General features: G+C 40.7%; 1 protein-coding gene across 6 annotated transcripts in view; it reads left to right on the forward strand.

Moving 5' to 3' along the window:
• The window catches only part of SHANK2 (SH3 and multiple ankyrin repeat domains 2), a 258,071-nt gene that overhangs the window by 193,700 nt on the left and 37,876 nt on the right, over positions 1 to 26,495 (forward strand). For all 6 annotated transcript variants that reach the window (XM_088175303.1, XM_088175304.1, XM_088175305.1 and 3 more), the window contains 2 exons: positions 22,757 to 22,892; positions 24,619 to 24,699. In XM_088175303.1, coding sequence (XP_088031429.1) covers positions 22,757 to 22,892; positions 24,619 to 24,699 — 217 coding nt within the window. The remainder of the gene's footprint in view (positions 1 to 22,756; positions 22,893 to 24,618; positions 24,700 to 26,495) is intronic.

Below are 26,495 nucleotides of genomic sequence, written 5' to 3' on the forward strand. Positions count from 1 at the left end.
TACCATGGCACCAGCAACAGGAATATAAATTGCTTTTAGTATAGAGGGAATTGGGGAAGGAAAATAGGACCCCAAGTATTTTATCATATTACCATGGTGCCTTCCAGCTCCAATGGGCAAGAGGACTCCACAAAAAAATGTGCTTATTTTATTTTCTGTTTTCTTCCAACACAAATTATGATGTTTTGAAGTTTTCACAGGTATAGGTAACAATAGGAATGATGAAAAACCATATATCTATAGTAAATATATCCATGCTGGAAACTGGTTTTGTGCATCAGGCCTTTTGTTATTCGACTGATCTCTGTTCAAGTGAATCTACCAGGCTCTGATAAAGTGATGTTATATGCAGCAGCTTTGGGAAAGGAAAAATACAGTGATCTGTGGCACTTTGCATGGAATATTAAATATAGACAGCTGGAAGAGCTGACCTCAAAGGAGAATCTCCCCTTCAGACTCTGTGGATTTCTATATAAGCAAATTTTAAGTATAGACTCTCCTAGAACTATCCTGCTAAGATGATAAATAGAGGAATCATTAAATTTAGGAGAGAAAGTCACAGTCCTTAAAATAGATTGCCCATCTCAAAAACTAAAATGGCTTTGGTCATTCTGTCTGGATTTGCCTTTTTAGAGAGGCTCTTGTTGAAATCAAGGGAAAAGATGTCCATGGGTGATGCAGGGATTGGCAGCATTGGCTGTTATAACCCATTTCCCAAATTTACCTGTAGTGATGCCAGTAGAAATTTATGGCACACTATTTATATCCCAGATCTTTTTCTATAGATCTGGATTTTATAAGTTTGTGCTGAATTCCTGCCAAAGTATCACTAAATCACTGCTTTGCAGCTCACTAGTATTTTACCTTGACCTTAATCTTGGCAAAAATCTAATTTATTCCATTTAATAAATGAATGCAGTTTGAAATGTGTTCATTACACCAGGGTTCAAGTAACCAATGCTGTGTCCCTCTGCTTCACATAGACCTCAAGTTTTTTTGCTTTGATTTAAAGATCAATGTCTTGTGACCAACAGTATTAATTTAATAATATTCAGGGGGGAAAAAATCAATGCCAATAATGAAAGATGTTGTCTCTGCTTGCATCCCCTCCATTTCGGTGTATCTGTTTTACACCCATGTTCTCTGCTGGTGTTCACTCTTTGCTTTATTGACATCTCTAAAATAATTCACATTCTGCAGTTACAGAATAATATTCAATTTTGCCTTTGTCATTTGGATTGAATCCTCACTTGGGAAGATGCAATCAGCTTCCCACTGCAAATTGAATGTGTCTTTTGTCTTTTTCTTCAAGTAATTTTGTGTGTTGTCAATATTTTTGTCCTGATAACTCTGTTCTTTCATTCACATCCAACCAACACCTTTGTTTTTCACCTCCAAATATTCAGAAATCTTTTCTCTTTATCTTGACTTTCTTATTTCCTAGCCCTTGACTCATATACAGAATGAACAGTTCTGGCTTTACAATATTTTCTGAGGTTATCTGTCTCTTTGTTTTCCAGCTCTGTGATAAATTCCTGTGGCCAGATCAGTGCTGACCCTTGGGCAGCTCTGCTGTTCAGGGCCTGCTGAACACTGCTGAATTCCTGAATTCACAGCTTTCCTACCCCTGTCTCTGCATTTCTGCTTTGTCCTCTGAAAAACCTTCAGCTCTCATTGGTTCTCTGAGTATTTTTCACTCGTGACCATCTGTATTTTTGCATTCTGTTCTCTTTGCTGCCCTTTCCCTTGTGCTGAGTGAGCTCTGTGTTCTCTCTCAGATCTGCCACTTTCAGCGTTTGTGTGTTGACAGTGTCAGGTGGGGCTCCTTCCTTGGACTTGTCTCATCTCAGAAGTGGTTTTTGGGTGGAAAACGGAGGTTTTTTTTTCCTTGCCAGTGCATTGAAAAATGGCCTAGGGAGGTTCTTCTGGAGAAGCCAATGCACCTAAAATGACTCAACTGCACATTTTGAGGAAAACAGAGAGAATATTTGTGCTAGGCTAACGTTTGGACTCAATGATCTTGAAGTCTTTTCCAGCCTAAATGATTCCATGATTCTCCAAGACTTTTTATAACATTTTTTTGGATAATGGCAGTTTTTTTAAAGTCTGTATTATCACAGAAACACTCTGGCTTATGTGAGAGCTAATTTCAAACCCACACAAGGGGTGCCAGAGGTCTGTGCCATGAACTATTGATGGATTTGAAAGGAAGTTTGGATGTGTTTATCCTCGTGGTCACGGGTCATAGTTTCCCAGGAGACAGTGGGGAATCATCGTGCTTTGGGGAATCAGCTGCTGGATTTTCCAGCTCTTCCTGGAGAATGTTAAATGGTGAGGAGCTTCAGTCTGACCCAGATTCTGACCATTACTGAAGGAAACTGCCGTGTGCTGTGACAAAGATGAGCATTTCCATTTTCCCCTGGTTTTACCGCTTGGTCTGTTTGCTCTAATTAACAGTATTCGGCAGGGGATTATTGTGCTGATAGCAGTAGCTAATAGCTGCTTGCTTAAGGCTTCAGTCGTGCAGTTAGCATTTGTTTTCAGTACTAGTTTTAACTTTTTCCTGACTGCTAAAATAGAAAAGAATAATTACTGGATATTGTCATCATCCTCTTGGAACGCTAATGTATATTATAAATGTAGGTGGGAATTAGTTGAGCTTTAAGGTCTCTTCCAACCCAAGCCATTCCATGATTCTGTGATGCAGAGATGTGAATTCTGTAGATTGACATCATATAAAAATTGGCAAAATTTGGGCGTTTTGTAATTGAGATACAGGTACCCAGTTATCAAAGTGTTGAGTAAACCAAGCTTGTTCTCTGTTTCTGAATTAAAATGGATAATCAAAATACATCAGCTGGATTCTTTGCTCTGCTGAAATACAATCAGTCTGCAAAATCCCATGCTGAAAGTGAACCCAGGGCTATTTGACTGGCCACACACTGGTTTGGCTACTCACCCACAAAAATGCTGCTTTATTCAATGTTTTTCCACACACCTGCATCAGCATGAAGATAAATAAATCATTGCCTAAGTTTTTGCTGTTAGATTATTTTTAGCTCTTATTGACTCTTTCTTACTGTCACTCATTAATTTTAGATTAGTTAAAGAAAGAGGATTAACAAACTTCAGCTCACAAGGGAATGATCAGTTTCCAATGACTGCCTAACATATCAATAACTATGTGAGTTTTCTTACTTAAAAATAATTATAATTCAGCTTTGTTTGCTGAAATTATTGTGTATTCAGTAAGCTTAAAATTCACATTTTGGTGCTTGCACAGGAGGGTTCCTTTTGTGCAAATCCTGCTGTTATTTGCATTTCTGTCAATTTATTCAGCAGAATATCTCTGACTTTATTTATCAGCATGGGAAAGTTCCAATTTTTGGTTCCTCCCCTAGCAGAGTTCAGTAAATGGAGCATTACTGTATGACTGTAGGCCAAGTAAATCTAGCTAGACTAGATTATGTTGTTGCTTTTATTTTTAAGAATTCATTATCTGAAAAAAAAACCTCAACAAAACCCTTTTGATTATCATTTCATTATAATTTTTGTTTTCAAGGTATTCATAATTTCAAACAAGCTAATATTATTTACTTAGTATACTTCAAGAAATTGTGAAATAAATTCATTCTCTGACTTGATTCTCAGAGTGAATTTGTCTCTAAAGCATTCTCTTTCTGCTTTTTGTGACCTTGCTCCTTGAATGCTGAACTGAAGTAGGTGTCAGATATTTGAAAACAGGAATAGGTAAATGCACATACCTGTAATTGGCCATTTAGTTAGGTCAGGGTTCTTCCCATCAAAAAAGTTCTCACCTGGACATTTTCTGGATTTCCATGAAGGTCTGGACTCACTCATGCCTTTTGGAAAATCAAAGTTGTTGTGGTCCAAGGCATATTTTGCATAATCCTGGTCTCAAAAATTTCCTGCTTGCTAAATGGAGAATTATCTGCAAAGAGGATTAAGTCATATTATAGAAGAAGATGAAAAAAGCTGGAAATTATTTCAGTTACTTCCTAAGTCAACACCACAGGGACTTCAGTGTTCTTTTAATCTGTTGTAAATACCTTCACTTTCCTGTGGTGGAAGTTGATGTAGCCAAGTGGATGTGATATGCTTTGCTGTAGCTGTTGTTATTAATTTCTAATTAAAGTAGGGTTTAACAGGTCAAATGAGCTGTAGTGGGAAACAAAGACTGGTCTGTAATAGTATTCAAGAAATGGGGTACAAATAAATACATGTTCTTTTATAATTTGCAGACGTGTTTCCACACACTTAAACAGTGTCTTCATATTCATATTTCCTCCTGATGTGATGGCAGTCAAAATCTGATCTCTGACACTTCTAGAAAATCTGTATTTCTATCCAGTTTTTAGTATTCCTGCACAGACACTAATTGGATGAACAGACTTATTTTTTTTTAATGTGCTTCATCCCTCAAAACTTTTCATTGTTCCTGTAGGAGGAGGCTGCTGTTTTTTTGCCTTCCTCATCCCTTTTATGTTTCTGGGAAATAAATTGAGTTTTATGCCCACAATTTACAGATAAAGTATATCTGTATATATATATTTTATGTATCTTATCTGGAGGATTTCTTCCCAATATCTCATCTAAACCTACCCAATGTCAGCTTGAGCCCATTCCCCCTTGAGCATCTTGAGATGTTCTTCTGGAATGGATGATCTCTCACATGTTTTTAATCTTTCAGAGCCACAGACTTCACAAAATTCCAGATAAATACTTCAGAGCATAGGTATTTTTATTATTTTTTTCTTGGATTATATACATAGTTATTCTTTGACTACAGAGGCTTCTAATATGGGTAATAGTTGTCCAGGTGCTGCAGACATAGAGGTTAAAAATGGACTGTAGATCATCTGTGCCTTCCTCAATGTAAAATTTCAGTCTTTTATCACTGGGTCAGTGATACGGCAAGAAAAAATTAAGGAATTTTAGGAAATGTTCTAATGGAAGCTGTCTTCTTTGCTTTGTTAGTTACAGGACTGTGGAGAAAAGGGTGTATCTGGGGAAAGCTCTATTAAAAATCATTGCTAAGGAAAGAAAATATTTCAATTTCTACCACTTGTTTGTTGTTCTCAGAGGAGTTTAAGACTTTGCTGTTCCATGTTTTTCACTTGACTTCCATCTGTTCTTCCAGAGAAGAGCAGGAAAAGAGGTCAAATAACACCAGCAAAATTTTAGATGACAATAGAAGGAGGCAGAAATCTGCATTACAAATTTTGCTCTCTTTTTCTGCCATCTACCAATAGAACTTTTACTTACATTCCAATAAATTTGTGGCTTTTTCCTGAAGTGCAGCTTTCAATTCATTGGCTTGAGGAAGACTAGAGGTCCCTGTGTGCTCCACGTGGGGCTGTACATCAGGGGAAGCTCTTGGCTTGGTGGCTTGTTCCTCCTAGATTTTTCACCTCTTGCTTGCACCTCTGCTGGACAACTTGCATGGTGATCTTCCCAAGCTCCACTTCCAAATGCAGTAGGATTTGAGCACAGTTCCTGAAGGAAATGTTTCCAGGATCCCACTCATCTTTCCTTAGATGTTCTAAGCAGCATTAATCTGACCCCACACCCAGGGAGGGAGGGAGCGAATGTTATCCATCACAACTTTGTGTCGTGGCAGGAGAAAAGTGCCCAGGATGGCAAAGCAGACAGTGGTGCCTCAAAAGAAAGTAAGCTGGAGAGTCCCTGATGGATTATTCTGGCTGTTGGGGCGTTATGAATTTTTCCCTCCAAAAATGTTAGTGGGCCATGGATTTGCTTCTTTAAAGGTAAAGGATCACTGTAGCTCCTGTTATGACTAATGCAGTCTGCAGCTCTGAGTAAAACCAAGCCTCCAAAGCTGTGCCTGGTGTCACAAAAGTGAAGCTGTGTTTAAAATGTCACTTGTGTACAGATAATTATTTCAATGGCATGAGACAGTCCTGGAGTGCTGGATCCAAAGGAAGGAGTTCAGAGCTGCTACTGATTCCAAATGCTCTTCACCATCCCTGCACACATCTTAAATTAACTCCCTTTCCCCCAATTTTGTTTTTGGCTCTTACTATTCCCTCCCTATTTTACAAAGATCTGAGCTGTCCAGACCCTTGGAAATCTGGGTTTGAGGAATTAATGAACCCTTTAAGCATCCATCTGGGATACTGTGTGTGAAACATATGGTGTGCTGGGAGAGCCATTTGGGAAGGCAGCACCAGGAAGACAATCCCCACTCCTTTCTGCCATGCAGGTGCCTTCCTGCCAGCAGACCTCCCTGGGAGCAGACCTGGGACAGCTCTGCTGGAAAACTGCCATTTGATCCAAGCTTATATTGTGAAAAAGTTTCTAAGAACTTACTGATTTACTGCACTGAGTCCGTTCATTAACTTGGGAAAATAAAGTTTTATATAAATACATGAAAGCTTGGAATACTTTCTGTATATAAGGGGAGGATGAGCATGGTTTAAAGGCTACAGAGAAACTGCTCCTGCTGCCAGGACTATTCATTTTCAAATCTCAATGCCTCTCTTTGCCAGAAATAATTCAGAAATGCCCAAGAAACAAGATTAAGTTCCTTTGGTGTCTGATAAAACACAAATGACATATGTTCCTAATGTGAGAGGACTGTGAGAGCCACAGAAGAATCTGTTGTTGTTTGGCCTTTCCAAGTCTGGCTACATAATTAAAAGAGCTTCACAGAGGAAATGAGAAGCTAAATGGGGTTTTTAAGTCTTGGAGAAGCCGCTGATATGTTTTTCTAATAGGAGTCAGTCTTGGTTGTCAGTTTTGAAGGGCAATATTCAGTGACCTGACAGTTTGAGGCTTGTAAATGAAAGATCAGTTGTGTTGAACCTGCAGGGCATTCTCTTGTTTTTCTAAAAATTGCTCTCCCCCATTGAACAATTATCAAATCTGCTTTAAAAAATTATCATTGTGAGGATCTTGAAATAAAACAGCTCTGCTGCAGAGGTGGGTTCTAACTGGGATAAGTCTTCCCCGTACAGAGGGCTGATCCAACCCAGAAGAAGACTCTTGTCCACAATGTCTTGAAGGATAACCAGCAGTTTATCAGCTCATGGTTTAGCTGCTGTTTGAACTGCTCAGATGAAGGAACAGGGGGCGATTGTTGTTATGGAGAGGTTGGAGGGCTTGACAGCACCTGGAAACTCTTCAGTTCCAGAGAAACATAAAATCCAGTGCAGTTGTCTGAGGCACATTCAAGCAGGAAGAGCCTGTCTGTGTGGATCCAGTTGTAACTCAGGGAAGTTTTCCTTTCCATGGGTTTGTGGAGCTTTGCTGTGCTGTGGAAAGGTTTTTCCCTTGGCTGGTGTTCCGTGAGTAGCGTTCTACACTTGACAAATATCTGCTATTTGAATTTTCTGTGTGAAAATACTGGAGATGGTTAAACTCCTCCCTACCCAATGGCACCTAAAAGACATGTAATGGTTTAATAGTTTCCTCAAAGTGTCAAAATATAATTCTTGTGTTTATTATGGGATGCATACTTTGAAAATATTTTCTCTTTGTACAGCATAGTTCACAGACATGATTTATGTTTTAGGAATAGAAATGTTCCTGTTTTCTAGTCAGAAATTGAGCTTCCCTTTGGTATCTGTGGCATGCAGGGTTCATGGATGTACCAGTGTTTCAGGGAGAGAAAATTACCCCGAAAGGCCCCTGGACTGAGATAAAGACAGGGAGAGATCACTCACCAGCTACTGTCACTGGCAAAACAGATATGATTTGGAGAAAAATTAATTTAATTTATAACAGCTCAAGTCAGGGTAATGAGAAGTATAAAACAGATCTTAAAACACCTTCCCCTCCACCCCTCCCTTCTTGCTGGGCTCAGTTTCCTCCTCATTTTGCCCCACAGTGGCACACTGGGATGGGGACTGGGGTCAGTCCAGCACATGTGGGCATTGGAGCTCCTTCCTCCTCAGAGGCTGCACTCCTCACAGGCTTCCCCTGCTCCAGGGAGGGGAAGAGAATCCTCCATGAACGCCTCCAGCATCAGTCCTTCCCATGGGCTGCAGTTCTTCCCAAACTGTCCCAGCACGGCTCCCTTCCATGGGGTGAGTCCTTCAGGAGCAGATTACTCCAGCGTGGGTCTCCTGCAGGATCACAGGACCCTGCTCCAGCACAGGCTCCCTGTGGGGTCACAGCCTCCCCTGGGCTGCCCCTGCTCCAGCCTGGGCTCCTCATGGGCTGCAGGTGCATCTCTGCTTCCCTGTGGATCTCCCCGGGCTGCAGGAACACAGTGCCTCTGGCACCTGGAGCACCTCCTGCCTCTTCTCCTCCCCTCACCTGGGGACCTGCAGAGCTTTTCCTCTCACATTTTCTCACTCAGGTGCTCCCACCGTTGCTGATGGGTTGGCCATGGCCAGCATCAAGTCCATGCTGGCATTGGCTCCATCAGACCTGGCAGAACCTTCCAGCAGCTCCCACAGCAGCCACCCCCAGAGCCCTCCCTGCTGCCAAACCGTGCCACACAAACCCAGAGGAAGTGTCTGCTGTGAGTTGTCTGTTTTGATACCATCAGATCAGGAAGGTGCAAGCAGCAGAGGTAGAATTCATCCCTGAGCATGCTCTGCTCCATACTACTGCTTTACTAATAGAGTAGCTTCAAGTGGGGAGGACTAAAGATGTAGCAGCTATTATTAGCAAGGCTGCCTCTAAGAAGGTGTTTATTTTAGTCTTGCATGACTCATCCTTATTCTTACATAAAAGACAAGACAAAGTGCAGTTCACTGACTTTGGTCACTAATCAAAATACTGGCAAACCCTCAAAGTGCCTGACTTCCCTGTGTCTGTCTTTTGAATCTGTGTCTTGCTGCATGGCAAAGGGAAGGAAATAAGTAAGCAGAATTTATTCTTTCTGTGACTAAATATTATCTAGGAAGCCTTTAACTAATCCAGCTTTTACAGTGAAAGTTCTGCACCTATATAATTCACAGTGAGGGGTTTTTTGTTGTTTGCTGCTTCTTGCTGGCTGTCATGGCGTGGGATGAAATCATTGCTTTTGGCCACATTACATCTCCTGCAACCTTCCAGATGGGCTGCAGCTATGTCAAACTAAATTCTTCATCTCTTCTTGATAAATTATGTGATAACCCTGGGGTGAGGCAAAAAAAGAAGAAAAAAATTAAGAAGTACAGTCATGTGTAGTTAACTGAGGGCATTCTTCATTAACCCAAGGTGGGGATGTTGCAGTAGCAGGGAGTGAGAGGCTGCCCATGAGCTTTGTAAAGAGGTGGTCCTCATTTTCACAGGCATGAAGAGGAAAACCTAAAAGCAGAACATGCTCCAAGGCAAAATCACCGTCATTTTTCCAGGGAAAGCAAAAACAGGAGCAAAGAAGGCAATTGAAGCCACAGCTAATAATTGGATAATAATGATTTAATAATAAAATAATAAAAAATTATTTTAAAATTAGAATTTCCCAATGGAAATATTTAAGAGGACTTTGTTAATGTTTTGGTTGGAGCTGTGATTCATTCAGTACTCCAGACTTTAACAAAAAATTAAAAATTATACTGCATTTCCTGCTTAGAAAGCAAAGCAAAAAGTAAAAACATAAAACATAAAACACATGACTTGGTTTGGAAAGTGAAAGATCACTTCATCTTTTCCAGGGGGAGGAAACTAACCTTGATTTCTTATCATAACCTGCAACCAATCCTTCCTTTCTATTCTTGGCTTGTAAAATTTATCCATTTCTCTCTCATGTTTGTGCATGTGCCTTCCTGGCCGAAGGAAACAGGCTCTGTCCTAGTTCTGAGTTAGGCTTTGTTAGTGGCTTCACTCCTCAGTGGTATCAGAATTTTTTTCCATTGTTAAAGGATGAATTGGATCCTAGTTCTTGTTCCACTATTGTTTATCTGATTATTTAGTTAATCTTACTGAAGCTGATGGGAAAATTTTGTATTTGTCATATTCCTGCCTGGTAAGGGTGATCTGGAATTTGTGAAGTGTCTCAGTGCAGGAAAGCTGAGCCACCCTCGGTGGGAATAGACTTTAATGGTACCAAATTAAGGCTCTGATGAAATACTCTTAGAGCTCAGAATTGAGGCAGACAGGAAAATATTTCCCATGCATAGCAGGAGTCGTGTTATCAAAATAAAGTAGAGGTTTAGGTGATTGATTTGTAGCTAAGATCATCACAACTGCGCTGTCAGGAAGGAAAACTTCAAGTTATAATCACAAAAGGTGCTGTTAGGCCTCCTTTGGGTTCTGAAAGAGAAGTTTCAATTGCTAAGCAACTAACCCCAAGATTCTGCCTCTTCTGGAGCTATTATTAGTTTAATCTTGGTGCAGATAGGTAATGATACAGTTCTAGGATGCAATCTTGGCTTGGTTTCTAAAGTTCCAATACATTTGCTTTATTTTAGTGCAACGGGGACATTTATTTGTCTCTGTGCTAAGTTTTGGGTGTATTGGAAAGAACTCAACCTACTGAAGCATGTCCATGCCCATGGCAGGGGGGCTTGGACTCTAAAGGTCTCTTCCAACCCAAACCATTCTATGGTGCTGGGATTTTATGATAAAATTACTTATTTTTGAGCAATGATGGAAATATATTAGATGGTAGCTTGAGAATCTGATGTTTTGAGGAGGCTGCATCCTGTTTTCTAGGTCTTTGATCTCTAACCAAAGTGACAAAATGTCTGTTTTTAGAGTTCTTGCATCCACACAACTTCCTACACATGCCTATGCCATAGATGCTGGAAAACTTTCCAGAGTGTTGCTGCTACTTTCTTCCATATTCTCAATTTCTGAGTACTACTCTATGAGACACTCTCTTCTCTTTGAAAATAACGCTGGACTGGAATGTCCACAGAGATCAGGAATTCCCAAACAAACAGCCACGACAGGAATAGCACAGAAAATCAGGAAACCCAAATTATTTGCCCTAACTTTGGCATACAGACCCCAGTGAGTTTTACAGTGAGTTTTTCCAGTTTTGGATGCTGCCAATTCCTGAATTAAACAATGAGATTCAGTCTCTCCAGGAGCATAAAACTTCTTTCCTTCTGAGCAAGAACACCAAGAAAGAACTGCCATGCAAACATAAGCAAAATGGCTTTAAAGCTTTCTGCCGAGGAAACGCTGAAATTGGAGTCAATTTGTGCTTAAAAGGAAGATTTTCCCGGTCCTTTGTCCTTTCGTTTTATTTTTAAGTAGCCCTTGCCTGTTGTACCGACGTTGGCCATTTGATGGAGTCGGTGAAGTCTCTATCAGATTAGAGCTGCTCTTCCCCACTTAGAAATTAGAAGGACTAATTAATGGCATCTTTTTGTCTGCCTGATTGAGGTTTGTTGTTTGTTTTTTTTAAGTGCTGCCTCGGAACCCCCCAGCTTTTTGCTGTTCCCATGCCTTTTAGCAGAATTATTTCCAGTGCCTCTAGTGCACACACCGACATTTTTCTCCATTCCTCTGGACAAAATTGTTCTCCCTCAGTAAGGAATGTGCTCTGGGTGATAAGCATATATTATATATGTGTGTGAAAGGAACTATGTATTAGCAACAATGGCTCACTTAACTATTTCAGACAGCATATATTTAGGGCGGCTAAAAATAGTTTTAATTTCAGGGACTCTTGGGGGCTTTGGTCGTGGATCAGGAATTCCTTGCATTGTGCAGGAAGATGCTCTGAAGGCTGACAGTCATGCAGCACCCAAAGGCAGTGGCAGAAAATATTCTGCCTTGGATCTGTGCAATTCCAGCAGTGCTGCCTGTGCAGGATTTGGGGGACACAGTAGTAGGAGTGAGTAGCACACATTAAGGTTGGTTTTTAAAATGTTTCCTAGAGCTGAAGTTTTTATGTTGCCTCAGTCAGACTTCAGAATCTAAATCATGTCTTTCATGGCTGTCTTCCTTGTAGTTTGAAAAAAAAATCCACCTGGAAATCAATAAAAAGCATATTAGGATGCACTGAAATTGTCCCTCTACCACTGCCAGACTTGTCAATGCCAGTAACTGGGACAAAGCTGATTTAGGTCAAGGTATTTGGAGAGAAATCAGATGTGATGCTACTGCAATTTGGGCAATTAGGGAAAGAGCTCAGAGGCTGGAATAAAAAAGAGGATGGCACTCAAGGAGAATCAATCACTACCTTAAAGTCATCTAAAATTTATACATTAGAGCTGTGAGTGTGCCTCCTTCTCACAGTTCTGTCTCCATGTGAGGTGGGAAAGCCGTGTGAGCAACATGGCACTAGAGGAACTGTTCCTGCTAGCCATGAAATGAAATTGGCGACCTCCAGCAGGGCTACCTGGTGCCCGTTTGGCAAAATGCAAAGTTCCTTTCCCCAGGTTTATCTGCAGCATGTAGAGTTCACACAGGCTGGGAAATTCAAGTATCCCACGTTGTCTGGGATGTGTGGCCTCTGTCAGGGAGCAAAGTGCTGTCACATTGCACAGATGGAGCCAGGCTCCAAAGCAAAGCAGCTGCGCCCATCCAGTCCCTGGAAATGGTCCCCAGCCCTTGCTGCTTCCCAAATCCTGCTGTGGGAGAGCCCCTGGAGGTGTGACCAAGCAGGATTTTATTGCCCCAGCAGAGGGTCAGTGCTCAGGAGGGGCTGGATGAGGTGGGTGACAGTCCACCTCCATTGCTGCCCCTGGCCCTTCCCGGGATGGGGATTTAGGATGAAGTTTAGGCACATCACGTCCTAACAGGAGTCATTCCAGCACCTTGGGTGGTTTTATCTCCTGTGCAGGGGGATGCAGGTTGCTGAGCACCTCGGGAAATTGAGCTCCTGGGTCTCCCTGAACCCGTCCATCAAGGGCAGCATCCGAGTTACCCTAACCCAGCTTTTGGCAATTCCAGCTTTATGGGAAATATTAGCTCTTTCCACAGTGTCTCCAAGTTTTAAACCTTTGTCCTAAGAGCTTGGTTAACATTTAAACTCCATTCTACAACACCCAGATACAAATTTAATTTGAATTATAAGGGATTTGCATAATATTTGGTGTTTAAATTGAAGTTTCTCTTCCTTAATTTTGGAAGCACATAACATTTCTGCCCTTCAGTGAGGAGCAGCACCATCTCTTTCTGTTCATCTTAAAATCTAAGTTCCTTCTCTGACCTTTCCTTGTGTGCTTAAGACTTAGTTCTCATTCCAAAATCTTTAGCATAGAATCAAACTCTGTGGGGCTTTGCTGTTTGTTAATTCTGGGAGTTGGGTTGCAGAGAAAATTTAGATGGCAGGAGAACAAGTCTGCAAAATTGTGATTTTGGACATCTTTTCTAGTGATTCTAAAATTACTGTTGGTACAAATGAGGCTGCTGCTTTCTGAATGACAGTCCTGTCATGTTCTTGTTGCTTGGGCTTTGTTTGTTATCCATGCTTTGTTTGTCTCGCTCTCTTCAGTGCCTGTGCTCAGGTTTGGGGTGTGCTTATCTCCCTCCACAAGGCCCTTCTGCTGAGCTGCAATGCTGGCACGAGGTTGTGCAGCTCTTGGGAGTGTTCCTGAAATGTCAGGGTGTGTAACAGCACTGACTGACCCCAGCATCACCCCGCTGGCCATGCTGCTGCTGACCCCGGGGCTGACAGGAAGAAGGTGGCAGGTTTGCCTTCCTTCTGGCCGCTGGAAGGCAGAAAGTGTCTCCAAAGGTGTTTCCAAGGCTTTGTTTGGATACAGAATGGGGCTGTGGAACAAATGTCCCCCAAGGAGAGGCTGCAGCATCTCTGGCTGGACTGGGAGCAGTGCAGGAGGCAAAGGTGGCTCCACTGGTCTGCCTTTGGCTGGCAGGGTGTTCCCTCGGGACTGGTGCTCGCTGTAGCCAAGGTGGAGCCTCTCTAAAGGCCGGGAAATTGCCTCGTGCTCTGTGAGTCACCAGATCATCCCGAAATAGATTTTTATTTCCAAACTATTTACAAATAAAATCAAACCTAATGAAAGGTTTGTTGGTGATTCTTATTCACTATGACAAAGTGCTCTGAGGAAGCTGCTGTTTTCCTCCTCTGATACTTGTTCACTCACCAAAATAAATCATTCCTTCTTAACAGAGGAGCTTTTTGCACTTATACTCTTGCTTGAGAAGATAAAAAGTGGTTATTCTGTGTGGAGAGTAAGTAAATTAGAACGTCGCTTCTTTGAAGTGGTAACAAAAAGCCTCATTATGAATTAATGAAGTTGCTCTTATAAACAAGTTTGTTTTCTTTAAAAAGAGCTGCAAAAGTTGTATTTGGTTGCTTTTGTTGAGTTAATGTTGTGTAACATGTATTCGTGGCTCGTGTCTCTTTTACATTACAGTCGTGCCTATAGGTATAGATGTTCTTTTGAGGTTGTTTCAAGCTAAACGTTTCCATGTTTGTGACTATACTGTGCAATGACTCCATCACTGATGTCTCTTTTTGGGGTTTATCTTCAATTTGAGAAGTCTGGCATAAAACACGCACAAAAGCTGCAGTATGGTTAGTGCAATCAGTAATTTTCTAAATTAAAATAGGACACTCGCACATCATCAGCTGACTGATGGGTATTTCTTCATTTTGATCTAACACAGAAAACACTTTTTATGTGAGTTTGATTATTCTGTATGTGCTTAGACACTCCTCAGGCCCAGACTTCAGTCCTCATTCCCGTGGCCTCCAAATTAAACTTCCAAGGGATTCCAAGTTTAAGGCAGCCTCGTTAAAACTAACATGGCTTTAAGAAAGAATTATCTCCATCTGCTCTAAGATTAGGCTTCCCTGCATAAAGAGGGATGTATGAGCAATACTTTTCTTTTTTTTTTTTAATATTGTTCTTAGAGCAGATGCATTTTCTGGAAAGTGACTGTATGTGGGAGGAGGAAATATAGATTATCAACACATGATGACAACACTTTCTGTCAATATATCTGTGTAATCTCTGGGAAGGTTTTAACAGAAAATCATTGAAATGTGCAGAACCAGGCAGTTTATATCCCATGTACAGGGTTTAATTTTAAATTGTGTTGCCTGACTAATGGGTGCTTACCTAATGTAAATTAATATTGGGCTGTATTATTAATGCTCATAAAGAGATCTATATTTTGATCCATATTTTAGAATTCTCTACCTAATGGCCTTTAGTGTAGGTATGCACAGCTTTAAAAATAGAAGGGCTCAGCCTGCGAGCTTCTACCTCCTGTAAATACTGATCAAGTGGTTCATTCAGAATTCAAATAAAGATCCATTGTCCTCCCAGTGCTTGCATAATAACACTGCAACTCCCCATTTGAAAAAATAGGATATTTTTAGGGTGGAACACAGCCTCCTGTTTTCCTCCAGCGTTGGGGTGGGAATTGTTTAATTGGGGTCTGAAGCCCTTCCTGCGTTTGTGGGGCAGGGTGTGCAGGTGGGTGCTGTTCCAAGGGCACAGCAGGAATGGGAACAGCTCCCTCAGCTCCCTCTGCTCCCTCTGCTCCCTCTGCTCCCTCTGCTCCCCGGTCCTGTCCCACACAGCAGCACAGAGGAGGCTGGAGCTGCCTCCAGGGATAGACCTGGCTTGGAAATGCACTCTGCCCGAAGGGGATCCTGTTCTTCCTGCTGCCCTGGAGGAGTTGTCCTGGGGGAGCTGAGGATGGCACAGGGCTGCCCAAAGGAGGCTCCTCTAAAACTCCTGGGCAGAACAGACCAGCTCCACCCACTGTGCTGCCCGGAGCTGGCAGATCACACTGACAGCCCGCGATCCAGAGCAAAATTATCCTTTTAAGTTTTGATTATTTTTTTTCCCTCTGGAGTCAATTTATCAGAAGGGCATTGTGAAGCATCACTGAGGGAGTGGCAAACTGGGATGTGGGTGACTGGTCAGCAGAGGAGCATGGAGGGATGGGAGTTTGTTTTCCCACTGCTTGATGAGCACCTTGGGTCCCTTTCCCCTTTCCTTTCCTTTTTCCTTTCCTTTTTCCTTTCCTTTTTCCTTTCCTTTTTCCTTTCCTTTTTCCTTTCCTTTTTCCTTTCCTTTTTCCTTTCCTTTTTCCTTTCCTTTCCCAGTTTGCTCCCACCTTGGAGCAGCCCCCAGGAGAGGAGGATGACTGTGGATATGCCAGGGGAATGAGGTGGAAGCAGCTCTGGTTGCAGTGGTTAAGCAGTTTTAGATTTTCATGCATGCTTTAATCTGTGAAGGGCAGATGTGCCAGAGAGGTTTCTTTACTATATGGGTGACCTCTAGTTTGCTATTTTTGGTACCCTGGTTTTGGTGCTGTCTCTGTGCCATAATTTATAGGCTATGAGAACAAATTCAATATAAGAGGCATGTTCACAAGATGAATAATGTAAAGGCACTCTCTGTTGCACTTCAAACTTCATTTTAATTCCACTGAATTTTAAACTAATACATATTTTTTTGAGCATTGGAATGTGGAAAAAAAATTACTTTTCGGCTTATCTTCAGTGAGTTTATTTTAAGGAGAAAAGAGGCAAAACAGATGTGCACAGTTCATTGGATTTTTTTCCTGAGAGAAGTTAAAACATGAGAAGCTGCCACCTCTTGCACCTGGAAGACATCGGACGAATTCATCTCAAGTGCCACTTAATTGATTGCAGAACACTGCAGTTCAATCAACTGCAATAAAATTAATTGAACCTCTCCAATGAAATGTGACTTAAACCAAAGGATTCAAAATAGGAACAGGTACTTATTAATGGAGGCCATTATTTTTAATAAGACAGGGTCCAAGTAATTGAGTGATGTTTAAATGCTCTGTGTAGTCTCATGAGGATGGGAGTCACTTACTTGCAACAGCTTTCAGGTTAGATATAAGATTGCAAAATGCAAAATTTTAGATGAGAGTGCTAATTTAACATAGTTCTGCATTTCAAATCATGCCATGGGTAAGAGATGAAAAGTAGCCTTTAACCCTGCTGCTTTTTTGGGGCGTCATCTTTGATCCCAAACTAATCCAGTGAGTTTGTACTTACTAGAAGAAAACAAGTTGTGCATTTCCCTTGAGGGAGGTCAGACACTGCCATGGGGCCAGTCTTAGCTGGGTGAAACACAGATGAATGTATGACCACCTTTATAGGCTGGTTTGACTATAGTTAGACACATTAAAAAAATTTAAAAGGTCTTTGAAGGACTGACAGCTGTTATGCTCCATTCAGGTTTTCAACTTTGTCATGTTCTTAAAACATGTGTTTAACCAAGGCAGGACATTACTCCCACATATGTTTGCAGAATGCTGGGAAAGTAAGGGGAAAATAAAGGATATTTAGGCTTTTGGTAGCTTGACACAGAATAAAAACTAATATAAACTGGTTACACCTAGGACAGAGATTAGAAGAATTACCAGTTCTTCTCAGAGGTTCTGGGCCTAACAGGAATAGCAGGGATGAGAAATCTGAGAAGTTCCAAGATGGAGCTTGCCTAAATGTTAAGAAACAAATTTTGTGATGCAGTTGCCATAACAACCAAGGAGTCTGGAGTTTATGATCTGAGATGCCTCTTCCTTCCAGTGCCTCTCTCAGAAATAGATGTTCCTGAGCACAGCTGAGGCTTTGGTGTGACTCGGGGGGATGGAGCACTGCTGGCTGAGCCCTTCCTCGACAGCTCTGCTGTCCCCAGCAGAGCCCACATCCACAGGACAGTGGTTCTGCCACTGCTGGGGCAGCCCTGGAGATCGCAGCTTTCACCAGGCTCCAGCCTGTCCTGCTGCCCTTGCCCAGAGCAAGCACAAGGCAGTAACATCTCCCTTTGCCACGGGAGCTGCAGCAGAAAAGGCACAACATTCCCCAAGTGCAGACAGGGGGAAATGTGGTGACAGGACAGAATCTCCAGGACATTGTCTCTCCATAGGGCGTTTTCCTTTAGGCATCTCAGATTTTGTTTTGTGCCCCAATATTTGAGTTTATGCCAAGAGATTTATACTATAGCAAGGCAACGAATGATTGTGATGGTTTTCCCTTAATTCCTATGTACTTTTTTTTTTAGAAAGGCTGTCAAATACTTCCCTATAATATTTCTTCTGGAGAAACCCCATAAATGACAGAATTCAGGTGGGAAGTTGCCTCCTTTGATCACCCAGTCGAATTCCATGCTCACTGGCTTCATCTTTTCATCATCCCATGCAGTAAGGCCACCAGGGCAGGCAAATCTATGAGCAAGTGGATTACTGCAAAAACATCATTAATGCAAGATGTCAACTGGAATTTCCACATGCTTGTATCCCTGCTTCTGTGAAGTTTTTTCTTCTTTTTCTTTTTAATAGCACCTTTTAGATCAACAGAGTGCATGAAGCCTCTGAAGCATCTTTTACACCAAAGTAGATAAATGGGATATGGTCAAACACCAGTGGGAATCAGTGATGTTTGTGTAGGAGATCAGATTGTAAACAAACTTCCCATTTGTATTAAAAAGTCTTCAGGAATTTTCCAGAGGTTATTTAAGGCCTGTTTCAGAAACTGTTGAAATAAATGAATAGTTGGAGCCCAGTGGACTGAAGCCAATTGCTTCTGTATGTTTAAACTTCTGTGGTGTGATGGGAATAATTGGGTTTGCAGAGACAAATTCATAAATTAATTTCCATTATGGGACTCATAAATTTATAAATATTATATAATTAATATAAATTTATATATTATATTATTACTTTCTATTTTAATCTAAGACACAGGTTAAAATCATCTGCTAGCTTTTGAGACAGTGAATCTCGATATCATTTGTGGTGAAATGCATTTTCTAAGCACATAAAATGTCACTACACAAAAGCATCTTTTGGCATTGGACCTTTTTAACTTGCCTCCTCATTTGCATTCGTGCTCACTTCTGCATTCAGGCTTTTCCTGGGATGCTCAGGGAGAAGAATGCTGCCAAGAGAATTTGTTCAAATTTACTTTCTCAGAAGCCTTTCTGGATTCTCTTTGTACCCTTGTGCTGTCCATTAGCCTGTTAAATCCAGGATGAATTTAGAGGATAAAATAATAGGATTTTTGACACTAAATATACTTGTCAGATACAAATCTGAGATATTTTTTGCTGGTTTGTGCTAAATTCTGCCCCAGCCCATCCCAGTATGGCCACAGACACCACAACCCATTGCTGGTTTTCAGGGGGTGACCCCAGGTTGGCACTGAGAGCACAAATAACTTCCCCAAAAGTGTCTGGGTCACTGTGTCTTTCCTCCTCTCACATTTGAGTCTCCAGATGGGAAACTCTTACTGGCTGCTGACAGGCAGGGCCACGTGCACAGCTCCGTGGTTATTTGAAATGCAGAAGCATCGTTTGAGCCTGCAAAATCACTCGTGGGCTATTTATTTTCACTGGTACAAATTGTGATTGGGTTCGCGTGTGTGAAATATTTATCAAAAAGGGTGAATTTTAAAAACTGTGTAGGCAGGGGGTTGTAAGTGTGTGTAACAGGTTTGGGGGTTTGTTTGGGGTTTGTTTCAAGTAGTTCAGTGGATAAGGAAGAGATTCTGAGAAGCTTCTTCTGGGAGGATGTGGATTCCCAACTTCAACCATTCCAATGGGCATTCCAGGCATAATGATGGAGTTCTGTCTGCTTAATCACTGTTAAAAATGATTGACTGCCTTTTCCACTGAGAGAATGTTTTGGTAATGGAAGGATTAGGATGATGCATTGAAGAAATCAATGTATTTTTAAAATTTTTTCTTTTAATTAATGGAACAAAGTCTGCAAAGGTGTCTTTATCTGGTAGTGGTTTTTTTTTTTTTTCCCTTTTGCACCTTCCTACGGGAAGGCTGCTCTGGTGAATGTGTTCCAGCTCCTGCATCTGCCAGCTTACAGTGTGCAGGTTATTTTGCTATTGTATTATATGATATTGCATTGTATTATAATATATTACATTATATTATATTCAACCCATTACATAACTGTGCATTTCAGGGAAAAAATGCTTTTATCCAGCCTGTTTAGATTATTTTTAAAAACATTCAATCTGTGAGATATGTTACTTCATAAATTAATTCTTTCAAAGTAATTTCCATCCCACTGCCCAGTAACCAGATGATAATAAAGGATGATTTTCAAAATTACAGAATTCTGAGGCTTTTCCCAAGAGTCCAGAGGGGATAGAGAGGAGTTGTTGAAACTGTGGGCTGTCCCAAGGGACAGCTTTCCTTGCATTTGGTTCATTGGATGACCAGATTTCATTGATGTGGCAGAGACCCAGCCTCCTCACATGTCTATTTCTATTATTTATTTTCACTTATTTATGAAGGACACAGGAGAAAAATCTTGGTGCAGGAATGTTTTGTGAGATGGTAAAGAAAAATAAGAACCTCAGGTTTTGCAGTGAAAAATTGCAGAAAATATGTGGAAAGATTGGCTTGAAGAAGAGGGAAAACTACAAACTTGTGTCTGCAAAACAACTTTACCCTTTGGTTGTAGAGCTTCCTTCCAAACACTAAGCCACTAAAAGAAAAAGTAGTTTTTGAGTGTTTTAAAGAATGGGATTACATTTAATACCAAGAACACAGGTGATTGTGAAATTAATTGGCAGAGGTGATTATGAAATGAATTCCTATTGAGTTGGAATTGATATCTGCTTTACTGGTTTACAAATTCCCCCTGCCAAAGCTTGAAGTGGAACTTGAGAGAGATTTGCCTCAAATTACTCACACCTGGAAAAGTTTTGCTGAATAATATCAAACTAAAACTGTCAGACAGTTCAACCTGCTTGAACTCTGCTGTCTCACTGCTTAACAACCCTTCCTGCAGTCGTTTGCTTCTGGATGAAATATTGAAGAAAGGTAAAAGAAATAATGTCACTGAAATACTTATAAACTATTGACAATTCCCAAGTTATTGCTATGTAATCATGCTCCAGTTTTACCCCCTGAGGTGCTAAGGACAGTGAAGATGAGGTTCTGCTCTGCTGGTTTCATGATTCTTTTGTTCTCTCGTATTTCTGCGAGACTCTGAGTTAAATAACCTCCAGCTCTCCTATCAATATTTTTATTTTATTTATTTTCAGATAAATCTTTTCAGTCCCAGCTTTTGTAACTGTGCCTTTTCAACAAAGCTGCTATAAACAGTCATTTACAGGTTCTGTTTCTGAGGCAGCTTTAAAAAAATGTGTTGTATATATTTGCTCCTGCTCTAAATGTTAAATATCATTGCACAGAACGATGGGAACAGATGGGATGCTGCATAAGCTGTTTATCATATTACACATTTATCACTTTACACTAGTGAAGTGTACATGTGTTTGATTAATATTGACTTTTGATTTATTTGGAGGGCTCTATTTTTTGACAGCATTAGGGATTACATTGTAATCCTTACTGGCTTGATATTTAATTCCAGTAAAAATAGAGTGGTTACATTCCATAATTCTTAATTACATGATTTTTTTTTCCTGTGGAAAAGAATTACCTGGTTGAGGCTTTAATACTGGAAGGAATTCAGAAGTAAATGGATAATGCCGTTTGCTTCAGTATTTTAGACAGATTAAATTTAGACGCCATTGGTCCAGCTGAATAAATATCTCTTAGAATTAAATACCAGATGCTAAGGAGGTGTAAAAGTAAACCAGCAGGAGTCCTATTTAAATCAATATTCTTTTATACCCTCCACCTACAGAATGAGAGCACTTCATCTTTGCCTGCTCAACAGGTCTGGATGTTCAGCATGTGTTCCACCTACGTCACAGGACATGGAACCAAAAAAGCATCTCCAGAAGCACCTCGGGCTCAGGCACAGAGCACACAGCTCGTCCCGTAGGCTCCAACTGCAGCACTCTATGAAAAGATGGTTTTCCAATGCTTTGCTTCATTAAAATGCATTTTGGCTCAGCTGAAGCCTGAAAAAAAAAAAGGGAAGGTTTTCCTTCCAGACAATGGATGGCAAAATGATTTCAAGTTGAAGTGGGGAGGCTTGAGCTGTTTGTTCTGCTAAACAGCAATAATATTTAATGAGAGATTCTGCTCTAAACTGTAAATCCTTTCGAGTGTGAGATGCCCAGCCTGTCAGAATAAATAGAAGAGGCTAAAAACACTTACTTTGAAAATGACTGTTCATTTTGGAAGGCATTGAGTGATCTCAGTGAAATATTACTGAGTCAGTGGAATTTTGGAGAGAGATCAACTTCCCAGCATGTATCCTGGCAGCAGCTCTTCCTCCATTCCTCAATATCTTTTGTGTTCAAATAGCACAGGCAGCACTTCAGTCTTACATGTTGTCATCATTCAAATTTCAGATAACTTTCAGTGACTGCTTATAGATTGAATGAATAAATAAATTACTTTTAGCCATGCTTATTTACACTTTTTATGCCTCTGTTTTCCTCTATGTCTATTAATTGATATTATGGAAAGACATATGCAGTAAAAAGGATGATTTAGCACTAGGAATTACTGAGAGAGTGCATATATGTATTTATTTTTTTTCTTAATTTTTTTTTCCTTTAGCTGAGTGTTGCAGTGCAGTTTGAAGTTTAATTGGCATGACCACAGTAGCTTCTCAGAGCTTCATGTATTTAACTCTTCTTTTTCCATGGACACTCTTTGGGCCTGCTATGGTCCTGTTGCCTTTGCTTCCAGGACAGGAGATCCTTCCAGAAACTTGCAAAAAGAAAATTCTAGTTGTTGTAAATGAAATATGTAAAGGGCAGGATTTGGTTGAATTTATTTAGATGTGCATTTCCCAAAGGAATAGCTTTGTTTCCTGGTCATCATGTCAGTTATGCACTGTTCCTCAAATACATATTTTCCCTGAAAGGCAGTAACTAGAAATTCTGTTTCTACCTGTTCCTTCCAGGTTCTGTTTATAAAAATGATAGAACAAAAATTTTCTGCATTTTAATCTAAAAGACTCCTTCCTTTCTGTGCAGGTTAATAATGAGAATGTAGTGAAAGTCGGCCACAGGCAGGTGGTGAACATGATTCGACAGGGGGGCAATCACCTCGTGCTGAAGGTTGTCACAGTAACCAGGAATCTTGACCCAGATGACACAGCAAGGAAGAAAGGTACATTTTTTTTTTTCTCTTCCTAATGGACTCTCCTGCCCTTCCTTCATAGAAAACCAAATATGGGCACGAAATAGCTGTTTTCTAAATTCTCATTTATTAGACTTTGCTTCTAAAATTTTAAATACCCTGTTTTTGTTTAATTTGGAGTGATTTAATTCTGTTGGGTTAGACATTAACATGTGGCCAAAAGATCAATATTCTCTCATCATGCTTGATGTTGAAGTTCATTTTTTGGGGGTTTTCACCTGTATTTGTTTGAGGATCTTGTAGTAAAATTTCTTGCAGTAGTGGGAGAGGAAAAACGTTGAGAGCAGATGATCTTTTACTAATTTCAAAAGTACTTGAGATAGGAGTAGTTCAGCAGTGTGTTTCTCACCCACTCATTCAAAAAGCCACCACGAAAACTTCACCCCCCCAAAAAAAGAGAAATTTACATGTTTCCTTTACCTTAGATGCCCCTGAGTTTGGTTTCCCAGCTATGCTGGGAAGTCATTAGGCCCTCATAATTATCATTAAGCAGGAAAGATTGCTGCTGCTCGCTGGTGTTCCCTAGAGCAGCAGTTCCTGTTCCTCCCCCAGCCCCTGAGTTCTCACTCACACACACCTGGCTCTTCAGGGGCAGGTGAGGGGCTGGCACTCCACCACTCCCTCCTGCTCCATGAAATGAAAACTTTCTCTCTGTGCTGGAAGTGTTTTCATCTCCACTGCTTATTAAAAATTATAGTAATTTTTTTTAAAAGAGAGTGAGACCAGCTTGTGGAATGGAGGGGAAAGGCTGTACTAAATTAAATGATGTCCCAGCATGGTCCTGCATCGTTTTTGGCTTGATGGAATTACTGTTCACACATTTTACACAAACCTTTTTGCCTTTTGGTATGTATCATATTGGCCTTAAAGGTAGTGTCTGGACAAGGGGCAATGATTTAAACTGAAAGGCAGCAGGTTTAGACTAAATATTAGTGGGAAATTCTTCCCTGTGAGGGTGATGAGGCTCTGGCTCAGGTTTCCCAGAGAAGCTGTGGCTGCCCCATCCCTGGAAGTGTCCAGGGCCAGGATGGATGGAGCTTGGAGCAACCTGGGACAGTGGAAGGTGTCCCTGCCTGTGGCAGGGGGTGGAATGAGATGAACTTTTCTGACCACTAGAAATATTTGTTTTCAGGATACTGAAGCACAGGTTGTAGTTTCTGTGCTAGGTTATTGCCTTGTTATTTTAAGACCTTATATATTCTGAGGATCACCTGTTTCCCTTAGAGTCACCTTAACAATACAGATAGATTTGAATGTTCTTTCCAGCATTTCTCAGATTGAACAGTTTCTCCAAAGATTAAATTAATCTGCCAGGGATTGGCTGGTGCCCAGGAGGTTTTCAGCCCCGCACATTTCTCAGAAGGGGCACCACTGCTGCGAGCTCCTTTCTCTAGAAAGCCCTTTTCCTGCTGGGAAATAGAAGTGCACAGTTATTTAGCTTTAAATGTTTCTATGTATCCTGTTACATAAAAGCTTGCGGATGTGTCAAGCAACCTACGCTAGAGCCAGAAACAGTGGAGAAATTCAGTCCACGAAAAGCATCTCAGGGCTTTTTCCTCCGCATGTAGGTATTTATTCTCGCCTTATTTCATGGAGCTGATTCTTTTAAATGGATATGGAATAGTGGCTGTGAGCATAGGGCTTCCAGAGGGTGTGTTTTGGCTGACACTTGTGTGTTTTTCTGTCCCATGCACAGCCCCACCACCTCCTAAGCGAGCTCCAACCACTGCACTGACCCTGCGGTCTAAGTCCATGACCTCAGAGCTTGAAGAGCTTGGTAAGAAAGTGTTTTTTGGCAAGCATGCTGGCTTGGTGGAGATGTAAATATCTATCTATATGTCTCTATGTGAAATTGATGAAGGGAGCTGCACTGTGTACAGTGTCTAGAGCAGAGGAGGTTTTAAGAATGCTGCATCTTTGGAGAGTTCAAAATGTGCATGACTCGCATGACTGATTTTTGTGGAGACTTGTGCCTTTACTGCTGCGCAAGGGAATGTTGATACATTTTATGCATCATCAAAGTTTGGCACATCCACCAAAAAAAAAAAAAAAAAAAAAAGAAAAGAAAAAAAAGAAAAAAGAAAATAATGCTGTGTGTTTTGTTAGCTTTGCTTTCTAAATTTTCAGTTCATCTAATATTGTTTTATTTTAAATTTCTGTGGCCTCTCATTAGTGGATAAAGGTAAGCTGCCAGAAGCTGTTGTTAAAAGCTGACAGTATTAAAGCAGCTTCAACTTCAACTTGTTTCATTTGATCTGAAAAAGTGCATATTATGATATCACTTTGACTTCTGTGCATGATATAAACTTAATTCCTCTCACTATTGGTAATAAAAAATTATTGAGTATTCAGTCTTTTATTTGCTAATTTTGAGAAATATGGTTGTAGATTCCTTTGCTTGATCATCCACATTCTAGATATGCATAATTCTTCAGGAATTTTTATTCATTTTCTAGAAATGAGGAAGGTAATTGTTCTTCTCTTCCTGGTTTTAATCTGTTAGGTCATTAAAAGTTAAAATTTCTGCAACTAGATTTAAGACATGAAAATAGGAATAAATCATATATAAAAAGAGAAAAGCCCAGTGCATATTTCTATGTGGCTATAACAGTAAAACAGTGTGCTTAGCAAGTGAGAAACGGGTATAAAACCAAACCACATCCCTCACTGCAGAGTAATAGATGATAATAATCCGTACAATAAAACCGTTTTTCCATGTAATTCTACAGTGATTTAAATACTTAATTTTTTAATCTTGGGGTTTTCCTGACATGGACTCATCTGAAGGCCAGCTGGAACAAATCAAAGCCTTGTAGCCCCTTTTTTCCCCCTGTAAGTCAGTGTTTTCTGGGGCAGATGGATCCCGTCCATCCTTTAGTGAGTCAAGTCACGTAACTCCAGTGGGAAGTCTCCCAGCAAGGTGGTGTTGAAGTGGGTAGTGTCTTCTCTATGGTCTAACAACCAAATGAAGACCAAAAAAACCACCCCAGTCTGGTTATTTAGCTCCAGCATGTCTCAGAATATTTGGTTTTTATGTACAATGAAGTTTAGGAGCTTAATTCAAGGTATCGACAGCTTATGAGTGCTCCTTTATTTTTCTTCGAGGATTAAAATATAAAATATTATTTCTGGAGCACACTTTGTGGGTCTGGATGTTTTATATTTGCTTTTCTTTCATGGAGTGCTGAGAGCTTGTAAAACTTTGCTGGTTTATCAACCACCTTTCCCAGGGGGACAGCAATACTTAGGCACCATTTTTGCCCCTTTGTTATCCTCTTCTGCCAATTGCTTTCAAGCTGAGGATATTCTTCTATTTCTCTGACTTTTCAGTCTTCCACAGGAGATATTGGTCTTAAAGCAGAAACAGCATTTTCCTGGGGGAGAATAGCTTGTTAATAGTAATGTCCCTAATGGAGACCATCACATTTTATCTTTCTCACACCCCTGCTCAGGTTGTGGCCCTTGCTCTTCTGTTTGTCCTCACCAAGTGGCAGAAGCCACTGCAACTCCTTTAACAAGCAGCCATGGGACCTATTTCCATTTTTAAGCACATTTCCCATTGATACCTTTATC

The sequence above is a fragment of the Sturnus vulgaris genome, chromosome 18 (genome assembly GCF_052056855.1).
Source record: "Sturnus vulgaris isolate bStuVul1 chromosome 18, bStuVul1.hap1, whole genome shotgun sequence".
NCBI classification, from domain to species: domain Eukaryota; kingdom Metazoa; phylum Chordata; class Aves; order Passeriformes; family Sturnidae; genus Sturnus; species Sturnus vulgaris.